The sequence below is a fragment of the Tachypleus tridentatus genome, chromosome 6 (assembly GCF_004210375.1).
Source record: "Tachypleus tridentatus isolate NWPU-2018 chromosome 6, ASM421037v1, whole genome shotgun sequence".
NCBI lineage: Eukaryota > Metazoa > Arthropoda > Merostomata > Xiphosura > Limulidae > Tachypleus > Tachypleus tridentatus.
In genome coordinates, this window is record NC_134830.1 from 23,484,646 (window position 1) to 23,498,092 (window position 13,447).

At 33.6% G+C, this 13,447-nt stretch overlaps 1 protein-coding gene across 2 annotated transcripts in view; it reads right to left on the minus strand.

The window, feature by feature from the left end:
* LOC143252093 (homeobox protein Meis1-like) overlaps positions 1–13,447 on the minus strand; it is a 215,083-nt gene that overhangs the window by 180,941 nt on the left and 20,695 nt on the right. For both annotated transcript variants that reach the window (XM_076503713.1, XM_076503712.1), the window contains exon 5: positions 9,474–9,713. In XM_076503713.1, coding sequence (XP_076359828.1) covers positions 9,474–9,713 — 240 coding nt within the window. The remainder of the gene's footprint in view (positions 1–9,473; positions 9,714–13,447) is intronic.

Sequence of the window (13,447 nt, forward strand, 5' to 3'; positions counted from 1 at the left end):
TACATATACATAGCACCAGATATTTAGTTATATTAATATGTATATTATATACATATACATAGCACCAGATATTTAGTTATATTAATTAATATATATATATACATATACATAGCACCAGATATTTAGTTATATTAATATGTATATTATACATATACATACCAGATATTTAGTTATATTTATATACATAGCACCAGATATTTAGTTATATTATATTATTATATACATATACATAGCACCAGATATTTAGTTATATTAATATGTATATTATATACATATACATAGCACCAGATATTTAGTTATATTAATATGTATATTATATACATATACATAGCACCAGATATTTAGTTATATTAATATGTATATTATACACATATACATAGCACCAGATATTTAGTTATATTAATATGTATATTACATACATATACATAACACCAGATATTTAGTTATATTTATATGTATATTATACACATATACATAGCACCAGATATTTAGTTATATTAATATGTATATTATATACATATACATAGCACCAGATATTTAGTTATATTAATATGTATATTATATACATATACATAGCACCAGATATTTAGTTATATTAATATGTATATTATATACATATACATAGCACCAGATATTTAGTTATATTAATATGTATATTATATACATATACATAGCACCAGATATTTAGTTATATTAATATGTATATTATATACATATACATAGCACCAGATATTTAGAGTAGAGAGGCTAAAATTAAATATTAACAGCATTATAAGAATGGCTAGTATTTATTTATTTATTAATTTTATAAATATTATAAAAACTGTACTTTGCATGTAATTCATCTGGCACTAACTAGGTCCACTTAATAAAAAGACGCAATTATCTGAAAATTCAGTGTTATATACTTTCACTTTCAACTCTATAATAAAAAATATTAGTCAGAATGAAAGATGGCATGAAAACGGCTTTTTCTCAGAATTTCGCATCGAATATAGTGTGGTCAGCTGTTTCTTCATTCCCTGGACGTCTAATCAATGCTTCTGGCAATAGATAAGAAATTCATATCTCAGACAAGCCATGAAACAGGCACAGACACGCTTAAAAGATTTCTCATTCTCTAACATAAATCCATAATTTATGAGGATGAGATGGCGTTCTTTACCCACAGCGTTAAGCAGCCTACAGTACCTTATTTCGCCCACCATCCCACGTGCAGTTTGAATAATAACTTTCAGACTGAATGACGTGGTCAGTAGCTACGGAAATGGTACAACCGACAGAGTTCGGGTTTTGTGTGTGCGAATAAATAGGACGACATTCGTTATGGGTGACGAGGGCTAACGTGAGGAATGAGGCTGTTATTTTCCTGTTACAACAACAATCTTGAAAAAACACACACAAAATATTTTTTGAGTAGTTTAAACTTGCACCATTAGTTAAGACTGAATAAACTTTTAACCATCGTTTATTTCTGAGCAACACACGTGTCTTTCAGTCATGTGTTTTATATTTAAAATTATAAATGTATTGTGATTACATTGCTAAATCCGATAAATGTGGGTTTAATACAGATCAGCTATTATAAACGTGAGTTACAATGAATAGAAAGTAAACACTGAAGATAAGCACAATACAGAAACTGGCATTAGTAGCAGCCATAATATAACCTTATATGTAAACACTAACATGTTGGTTCGCTATTTCTCCCGAATAATGAGCAGGCTATGTAAATTAAATCATAATAAGTGATATTAAAATAAACAAATAATATAGTGCTATATAAAAAATCCACACCTAAACGTGGTTTGTTATGACGTACAAAAATTAAAATAATGTGTAGTGAAAAGCATCACGATAATTATTTATTTTTCGAAGACAAAATAATATTTCAGGCTTGTTCTATGTTGTCAAAAGTCCCTCATTAACTATAGTTAATACCCTTCTGAACTTGCCACAAATTATTTAATGTTTCAACCACTCTGAAAACTTGTTTCTCCATTTAGATAGATCAATTTCCCTTGTAGAAAATAGCGCCATCTGTCTTATATGATAGCTGTACTTTCGATCTGTTTAAAATTATAAACGCCTTTCTTGATGAATTAGTTCTTGGGACCATTATAAGATTGATATGACAAGATTCTTTTCGTATTCATCTTTAGAATTGCTGTGTCTAAATCATAATTTCTTCTTTGTTAATTATTTTAATTAATTTCCAGCAGACCAGAGAATATGTGTAGTAATTCTATCCTAAACAAGCTGGAGAGAGTGCTTCTGCTGTTTTAACACGTCGAATTTCATCTCTTACCAAAACAAAATCTTACATTTTTTTTTCTGTGATTTCCAGAATTGGGAATATACACGAAATGCAACGTGCTTAAACGACACCAACTACAATCTCAAATTTTCGAACTCTCTCTGAGTTACACAGCCTAGAAATATAAAAGTTAAAAGAAAAAAAATAATGAAAAATAAAACTGAACAAAGTACAGAGGTCACCGCCCTTCTAAGCATTAAGTCTTTGCAAAGCTAAAATGCGACTAGCGTGAAGCCTGTTCCCAGCTGGCATCCCGCTGGTTGGGAGTCGGATTGCGTCTCCAAGGGGAGTCCATGTTTCTCTCTTCTCGGGAAGTCTTTTTTAGCTCTACCGCAAGGAATCATTCACGTGGACCTGTTCCCTTCACTCCATACCGTATTGAGATATGTTAGTACAAAAAAGCAATCTGCTTACTAATGTTCCACTTTCATGATCAAGACCCAGTAAAAATTACAATGTGATATTTTTTTTTTTAACAACAGCCAAATACTAAAAGTAATACAAGGTTTTATACAAATGGTCCATTTAAAATAATTGTAATTAGTTCTATATGCTATAGATTCTCGAAGTACCTCTTGAAATGATTCACTTCTGATCGCTGGACTATAATTTCTATTTAAAACTATTTTCAAGTACGTCCAGGTCGTTACGGTCATGCTGCTTATCTTGACAATAGCACTACAGGATAGTTTCAATTACAAAAGGTTATCACGTCCAAAGCGCACAACTCCCTCCTGCAGGCTTTTCATTTTATGTAAGAGGACGACGATCTCTCAGCACCCGTTCAGAAAATTATCGCACAGAAAGCCATAAACGTTGCAACTGGCGATTTGACCTGTATGTCATCGTAAGAAATAGCGTTAATACCCACGTAGTTATCCGACAGCTTGAGATATGTTATTACTGGAAACCCTTATCTTGGTGAACTGAAAATTCGTTAGCCTCTTTGCTACAACGCTGGTATTTTTATGTAATATAAAGGGTCTAAAACATTAGGCTTATAGTAAACAGAGCTCATCTTGACCTTTTTACCCATTTTTCTGATCTCTAACTTGTCCCTAGCGCAATGAAATCACAACGGAAATGAGGTCCTACACTTTTACTTCATTGCAACGTAATATTCCAACACGAACTTACATTGTTAAAATCACTGGCATTGCAGATTATGAACGTACATTACTTACAAAAGAAACTATTTATTAAACAATACAAACAAGAACTGGTCTTTTGTTTCCGTGCTAAAAACAAGTGTATTTATCAAGAACTTATGAATGAAAACAAATACATCTGTCGTATCCAATGCCGACAAAATCTTTCCTCCAACAACGGAGCTCATTAGGCCAGCTGGGAAATTTTAGGCATAGCAATGAACAAAGCTTATTGTACAGCTATTTATATCGTATGTTACTTGAACATGAACTATTTTTGTGTGAAATAGATTAAATTTGTGACCTGTAATATTTGTCAATCTTACACTTCAGAGTTAGCCTTATGATTTTCATTTACACGTATATATTTATTTATTTAAAAACATCAAATTATTTATTTTACTTGAATTAACATTATTCATCATTCTGCCAAGCCTGTAAGCTAATCATCATGTTCCAGTAACAGATAAGTTGATCAAAGCATTAACAGGAAAAGACTGCATCAGTTTGTTTTTGTTTTTTTGAATTTCGCACAAAGCTACTTGAGAACTATCTGCGCTAGCCGTCCCTAATTTAGCAGTGTAAGACTAGAGGGAAAGCAACTAGTCATCATCACCCACCGCCAACTCTTGGGCTACACTTTTACCAACGAATAGTGGGATTGACTGTAACTTTATAACGCCCCCACGGCTGAAAGGACAAGCATGTTTGGTGCGACGGGGATTCGAACCCGCGGATCTCAGATTACGAGTCGAATGCCTTAACCCACCTGGTCATGTCGGGCGACTGCATTAGTAATTTCAAGAACTGGTTTGAGTTTCGCGCAAAGCTACGCAAGGGCTATCTGCGCCATCCGTCCCTAATTTAGCAATGTAAAGATTAGAAGAAAGGTAGCTAGTCATCACCACCACCTCCAACTTTTGGGCTACTCTTTTACCAACGAATAGTGGGATTGGTCGTCTCGTTATAACGCCCCCACGGTTGAAAGGGCGAGATTCGAACCTGCGACCCTCGGATTATGAGTCGAGTGATTTAACCACCTGGCCATGCCAGGCCATTTCAAGAACTGATGTGTGAAAGAAATATATGTGTGTGTGTTTGTATATATATATATATATATAATTATATCGTCTACGACCTAAAATATTGTTAACAAAGTGGGCACCCAACTGATGAATCAATGCATTTTTGTCGTTATAAATGTTTATTTTCTGACATTGAATATATTGGTAGTTTGTCTGGTATATCGAAGTACCTACATTAATTACTGGGTTGAAATTTACAGTTCTAGTTTACTTTAGCAGTTTTATTTGATCAGAAATTACCGATGATTGATTTTAATTTGTTAGAAAACTTGCATAACAGAAAAACGAATTCACTATGTTTGAGATACAAAATATGTCAAAGGGGAAAAAACAAGAAAATAAACGCGATTTCTCTAAGAAATTGAAATGAACTGACTGAAGAAAACTTGATGAAACTTAATGTTTTGTAACTATATTACTGGTAACATTAACAAACGTAATGATTGCAAGACTAAATTGTATGGTTTATGGTTATTGTAATGATTCATATTGATGTTTCAAGTTGTTGTTAATTTTAATTTTTTTAGGTCCATAAAAGAACTGTATGTTGTCATAGCTAAAGTCATGAAGTTTCTAAGTTCATTATTTTATTTGGTTTCGGTTTATGGTGTTAGATCAAACCTACTGGAACTAATAAAAGTATCATTTGGTTACGGACTATGGTGATACATTAGTATTTGACGAAATTATGAAGAGGGCTTTATTTAACATCCAATGTTCTTACTGGACATCAAGATAATAAAACAAAAAACGTGTTTTCTCAAACAAAAAAGGCTGAAGTAGTTCCAGATTATTCTACTAATTGCGCTATATCATTATATAATTGTATTTATCTACCTTAAAATTAGAGTAATAGAGTACAATGTATTCTAGGTCTCAAGGGTTCTATCACCTTTTCTTCCTTACGTCATTAATTAAAGTGTTTTAATTTTGCTTTGCTATTCGGTTAACGGTAAAAACATTTATTGACAAAAACGAAGCCTTTTGTGAAGTCCCATTCATTATCTCTACATCACACACTTTTATTGAAGGATACAAATTTCAGTTGGGTTTTTAATGATGGAATGCATAGGTATCTGATAATTAAAACCCGAACTGCACCTCACGCAGCACATGAACTAAACGAGCACGTAAAGAGCCCCAATAACAACCAGCTAGCAACACCCACTGCTTACACGACAATTCTTAACCGAATTGTGAAATTGACTGTCGCTTTTAAAATTCACTCATAGCTGAAAGTACGGAATTCGTTCAGTGGCTTATCACGAGCTCAAACCTTTCATATTAGTAAGCTAATCAGCAGGCCATGCCCGCCCCAAGTGTATAGAATACAAAGAGTTTTACATATATTTATTCATAAGTTTTGTGCTTTTGTAGGTATCAGTCTGATAAAGTAAATTTTTCTAACACCCAAATTCAAGTACCTTCATATACAAAAATATTAGAAAATTGTTTCTTTACCAGTAGAGGTGCAACATTTACAAAGATGACTAATACAAAGAGTCTATATATAGTTTTTGTACCAGTCAGCATCTACCCAGGTGGTTAGAACGCTCGACTCGTAATCTGAGGGTCGTGGGTTCGATTCCCCATCACATCAAACATGCTAGTCCTTTCAGCCGTGGGGGCGTCATAATGTGACGCTCAATCCCACTGTTCGTTGTTAAAAGAGTAGCCCAAAAGTTAGCGATGGGTCGTGATGACTAGCTGCCTTCCCTCTTGTCTTACACTGCTAAATTAGGAAAGGTTAGCGCAGATAGCCCTTGTGTAACTTTGCGCGAAGTTAAAAACAAACAGAGCAAGTAACATTTGTAATAATCTAATCGTTTTGTAACAGTTAAAGTTTCTAATATTTACAAAAATAAGAGTGTTTGTGTGTTATTATTTTAATATTTTTGTGTGAGTGATTTGAGAAAATTCTGCGACTGGTGTGTGGGTGGGTGGAAAAACAAAATTAGTTCTTTTCCCTGTTTTAAGCCCCTTTTTTTTTGCAGTAAATGTTCTAGAAAGATATTATCTTCTTGTGCTTACCGACCGTCAAGCCAAAATATACTTCACACAGATTTCTGGACTGTAAGCTTCCAGGCCCTGAAGGAAGAAAGAGGCCTAGAGTCAACTCCATTAAGCCTAACTGTCACTGCCATCAATAGGGCCTAGCTGCACCTGTGCAGTGCGAAAAAGATTACATCTCCCAGCCTGAGAATAGCGTCAAAGGGAAATGGCCAGAACCATCACATTCACAGAGTTGCTCATTTACCGTGGCACCTTGTCCTACATTGGCAATATCTCGTTACATTTAAAGTTGCAAATGTCGCTACATGCGTGCAACCATCTATAAACTGGTTCCTGGTCGTTAAGCTCCGTTGCAACGTTCATTACACAAACAACTGGGATATTCCAAATGAAATGGTATGGATGTTGTCTGCCGGATATGGGATACGACGTAAGACTCTCGTGAGGTTTTAATCTGAAAACAGTACCGCATTTCTAACAACTTCTCCATATTTGTCAAATAAAAAATATATAATTAGAAGTAAGACACTGCCAAGAAAAGTACACTGTTGAAGGAAATCCTGTAATTTGCAAAATAATGGCAAGGGTCTTGCGGAATTGTTAGTTTAGCTGCAAAACACAAGACGATGGCTGATCAGCGAATCAAAATCGTCGTTACACCCTCAGGTGAAATTCTTTTGTGTAGCAAACGAACTGTAAGTTGAAACCATTTGAATCCTGTGACAGACGAGATCCACAAAAAAATATCTTAATTGCATTTTTTGGGTGTCATCATCTTTCATTTATTTTCATTCTTAGAATAAACGTGTTCTTGAAGACCTATCTTAATGTTTCCATAAGTGAGTGTTTCCTTATAGCAGAGCCACATTGGGCTATCTGCTGAGTCCACCGAGGGAAATCGAACTCCTGATTTTAGCGTTGTAAATCTGAAGACTTACTTACTGCACCAGCGTGGGACATTTCCATAAGTACATCAGATGAGAAATATTCACTATTTTTAATGTACACATAGTACGGTCATCTCTTTCATCAAAAATATTTCCTTGAGGTAAGTTGGGTTAATGTTGGTTTCCAGTTGATAACTTGACCCTTCAAACACACATACACGACTAGACTTTTGCATGGTTAACTTAAATTATATTCAGCGAAAATACAAAAATATCAAAAACCTTAAAAACGAAAAATACAGTAACTTTAAGTATTCTCTACAGGAATATCGTAACGAAAACAAGAAACAGAATAAGGTGTAGTCTCGTATGTACCAGTAATATATGTGCTTTGAATTTTGAATGGAATTGCATATATCGGATAGTTATCTTGGGTCGAGAATATTTAAATTACTATCCATAACCATAATATTATTTCATCAGATTTTCACAGTTAAACATCTCTCCTGCTAGGTCAGAAATGTTCTGGAACTTATCAGAGCAGGGGATTTCCACGAGAATCACTTTCTGAATAAATTACATGAATTATAATCCTTCCCAGAATTCTAAGGAAATAAGTTCTACTAAACGTCTGAAGTTGTGTTTCATTAATGCGTTATCATTATATTACACCAAATACGTGTACTTACTTTAAGCATTATTAGACTGTCAAGGGTTTTGTTATCTAACTGTTCGCGCCATTTTTAATCATCATTGACGTTTGATGTTTTATCTTTGTATGTATGTATGTATGAACTTTAATCGATTTTACATCTTAGTATTTCCATCATATGAGTGTGTTAACCCACTTCAAGCAGCCTATATCTCAGTGACTTCTGACACCCCCCACCCTCATTGAATGCACCCAGTCTGACCTTTGGCACAACTGCATGTTTTTTGTGTTTTTGATAAATAAAAGAGTGCACTTACTCTACACTTTGATGTATGTCTTTTAATAAGCAATTTCTTACGATCAATCTGTGACCATTATTTTATGTACACAAACACGTGTGATTAATAAAAAAATCTGTTTTGTTCTTTAGTCCATCTACACAATGTTTACCAAAAGTAATCTCTAGTATTTTTTGTACCTAGAACAAGGATGAACACTTCTCCATGATTTTTATAATATCAATCTGCATCCAATACAGTCCTTTATGCACACAAGTGCATAAAGTGCATAAAAGTTCACAGTAACTTTTGTCAGTTATTATTTTTTACAGCTTGCATATAATATATATATATATATACACACCAATGGAAGATGAAACACTTGAAAATACGCCTTTATCATTGGTTTAGAACTATCCGAAAGACAGACTAAACTGAAACATGTATTTGGTGATTGGTCAATATAAGAATGGTTGTTTTCACCGAAACATTTTCATAGTTTAACCTAAAGCTCTTTAAACTAAAGCTTCTTAAAAAGATTTTGTTTTCTAGTATCTCAGTAGTAAACCTGGCGACTTATAACGCTATAATTCTGGCTCGATCCCCGCAGCAGACACAACGTAGATAGCTTATTGTGCAGCTTTGGGTTAAAAACGTAACAAAGTGTGACGTAAGTTTGGAAACAAGAATCACGAGACTGCTTACGAAGACCGTCAGGACATTCCCCAAAAATAACCAGTGTTATAAAGTTAGTTCGTTTTGGTTTGTTTGTTTGTTGTTTTTTGCTAAATATACAAACTTTTCTATCTCATCAGATTCTGAACCATTAGATCTTAGCGAATTGTAATTTTCAATTCGCGATTGAAATATATAAGTGAACATGAAAAACGACACGTTTCCAAAATATTACATATATGTTTGTATTATATTTCTGCATGTATTTATTGAATTTCATATTATAACTGATACACTCGATCAAGATAACCACATTATGTTAATGACACGTATTGCAAGCATTTGAGTTTGTAAGTTACATCATCTGTTACTGATAATAAATAAGAGTTAATTTTAATAAAATTTCAGGATATCCTACCTGGTCTGGGGGCGTCGAGTGATCGCTATTGTGTCCTGTTGAATCACTCCCCCTTCCTCCTCCACAGATGTTCCCGTTGGTGTTGCCACCCCCTCCTCCACCACTACTACTACTGTTATTATTGTTATCACCCAAGTCTCCGGGTTTTGTATCTCTGTCTTCTATTACTAAATCAATTGGCATTTTTCCTTTAAGACAACTGATGTATCTCTGACAAAAATTATCACAAAGTTCATGAACCTGGAAATAAAACGGATAAAAAGATACGTTACCTCACAAACTGGACCAGAAAAGAAACACGTTCCGCGAGCTTGCACACTAATGAAAAAGAAAAATACTAAAGAAATGATTTAATCTAAAGAAGAAAAATAAAATATTTATGAACCAAAGATAAAAAGAACAAGTGACATATGTTATCATAAAATTTGTGAACTACTGATAAAACTGGAAAAATTAAGTCAGCACATAATTTATTTACCAAGAAAACATAGAGCGTAAGAAATAATAAATATAAATACAAGTTTAATCACAGCTTACGGAACAAGAGGTCTAATCAACATTTAGATAATCTAACTAAAAAAAATAATATTGACGTAAGAAATGCTCAGTTATCATTTAAAATCATTTATTTACTAGAACACAAGTGTGCACATACAACTATTAGTTTTGAAGAATTCGGTATATTTGAATGAAACTTGGAATTTAAAATAGAGAAGTTTGATTAATGTTATAACAAGGAAATATGTCACACTTACTTTTTTAAAACTCGAGTTAGTATCTAGTGTGTATGTGCTTTAAGATTCCATCACAGACAACGAACTGTGTGTTTAATAAAACTTTCAGTTCTCATAGTTTATATAAGAAATTGACTACGCAAGACCAACCACAATGTACATGATGCAGTTCGAAACACCTCAACAACGGAATCATACAGCAGCACACAAATACACACACACACACACATATATATATATATTGCTAATTGACTGAGATTGCCTTGGTTCATAAATCGCATTTCTTTTCGTGAGCTCTGAGTCGATGACGTTGATTGTTTAGTATTTGTTTCTGGCGACTCATAAAAAATGTCTGGGTTTAAAAGATTAAATGGTTTTTATTTATTACACCGAAAGAAACTGCACAATGTATCTTACAGTATGAAAAACAGAGCACGTATGACGGACTCTGGTGATCTCTACACATTAATTATTGTCCTTATAAGAATAAATGTTCCTTTTATCTTGTTGACATTTCCCAGTGAATGTGTTGTAAACGTAATATTGTAAACATTACTGAAGCAACAGAAAGGTTCAAATAATGCAAAACATACATAAATATGGCTGTTTGTTGGACACAAACCTGAATTTACCGAAGATATCAAACCAATACCTTTCAAGGTTATTATTTTATATATATAAAACTCTGCCTGTTTCTACATTAACAATTTATCGAAGGTATCAAACCAATACCTTTCAAGGTTATTATTTTATATATACAGAACTCTGCCTGTTTCTATATTAAAAACGAACAAACAATATTTCTCAACAATGCGCCGTATTTAGTATGTTTCGTAAAGTTGTCGAACACGGTACTCACAACTTCTGAAGACCAGAAATCCTGTCTCCCATAGTATGGTGACACGTGTTTCTCCATTTATTTATTATATTTTTACGCTCTTGAAATTTGTTCCTGCAAACTATGACGTCATATCATCAGTTTTCACTCCACTGGCATTCCTTCTCTCTTCTGTTGTTATTCAAAATTTTGTACGAGAAGCCAAGAAATATATTGACTTGACCCCAAACTCAGATTAAATTAAACGATAAACTAACACTGATATTCGTTTCAAATGAGTTGTACAAACTCATTGACAAAATAGTTTGCAGAAATAGGAATATATTTGGACAGAAACTTTCAGACCCAACGTCATACATTACATTACTAGTTGTTTTTTTTCAGACGTTATCTGGGAGAATCTCCACCATTTTGAGGCTATTTTTATAAAGTTCCAGAACTGCTGTTTAAAATTTCGAGTTTTTTCACCACGAATGATTTAGAACTCTCACTCTAAGCTCTAACGTTTTCACTGTAAAAGTGAAATCTAGAAACAAATCCCTAGAGGACGGTAGATATTTGAAAATCATGATATTTACATCTATCGATAGGAATGCAATAACTATATTCATGGTGGTGTCTAATCAGAAGGGCACTCGGCAAAGAGCAGAGCGCCACAACGACTGGTAAAAAGGGAGTGATTCAGTCTGTCAATGTGACAACGACTATAATCACGGCACTAATTACACGTCTTCCTCAGCTACAGTTTCTGTCAAGAGAGCTTCAATAAAATTCGCTCCAGTGGGCCTGCTAACCCTAGACTCATCCCTCTCTCTGGGAACGAACTCAGTGCAAGCTGACAGGAAAATGTCCTTAATTATTTCTAACTTCGTAGATCGAAGTTTACTGCTAGATAGCTGGTATGTCATAGATAGTGGTCAAACTTTGCCATGAAGAAGATAAAATAACAAATTAAAAAAAAAAAACGTATAAAGATATTTTGTGTATAGTTAACTATATTATCACATGTTGATTTGGATTAGATTTGAAATTAAAAGAGTCTTTGATGAATGAGCTGGCTGATGTTACATATTTGGAGAATGCCCATGCTATGTATTTACCAAGATTGTAATTAAACAATTAATATGTGGACATTATTGGTAATGGACAATATAGTTTACTAATAGACAGGAACACCTTTATACCTATATTAAAAATAATAAAATAAATAATATAAAATTATATATTCAAACATCTAACACCGCCCTCTACATTCCGACACTCAGTTACACAACCCCTTCCAAACATGTGGTCAGCTTCCGGTCAGTTACCTCTTTCTTTCTGACGATGACCGAAGAAGGTCGAAACGTTGTTCGCTCCTCTACGTAAAATATTTTCTCAACCCAAACGAGCCGTTTTTACATATATATTTCTTTACAAGTGGGTTTTCTCGACATCACTGATTATTATATTGTCACATGGTTGATTAGGTCCTCGAAGTGCATAATATAATTTCCGATTATATGAGGAAGATGGATATTGAAATAAGTTGACGTTTGTCTACAGAGGTCATCAAACAAAGTCTGCTGACTTTCTTTTTGACGATGAATCTCCTTCCCAAGTGAAGAATTAGAAAAAAATATTAAATATTATCGCTCAACTCAAAAGAAAATGCGATACCGTCCAAAGCATATTCTTTTTACAAAGGCAAAAGATATTACAAATATAATCATAGCTATGCACGTTAATACGAATATTGTTTGGAACAAGTTGCTGTCATGTTTTAAACTAGAATGTTCTGCCTTGAGGCCAAGGACTTGTGTAAACAGACATCAGTGCAGAACGTTGCCATTTGTAACGTATAATCCAGAAAATCATAGAGGCTATAACAGTCTGTGTTAGTTTTGTTCAATGATTGCAGGCTTGCTTAAAGACATTTCAGCAAGTTGCCTAGCAAATCTTGAAAAACACAAAATATAATAAACAGTGTATAAATTAGCAAAGAAAATCTTAATATGAATACGGTAGAGGGCACCACTAATTTTCAGCAAATAAAATTGTCAAGCACAAAGTTACACAATGTGCTACCTTTGCCCATCGTGGATATCGAAACTTGATGTTTAGCGCTATAAACCCTCAGACTTACCACTAAGCCACTGAAAGGGAAAGATAATAAAAAGTTTTGCAATTAGTGCTTTAAATAACATAATTGGGTCTAGGAAGAGTCATTGTTTGTGACAAAATACGGAAATACCATTTCTAACAAACTCTACATCCGGGATAATTATTTCACTGATAAAGATAATTAAAAAATACATTTATTGCATGCAGAAAATCCTATTTTAAACTCAGAACTATTCAGCATTTTCCTTTCTTTATTCTAGAAATTTAAATGCAGTTACTAGTATATGCAACCTTGGTTT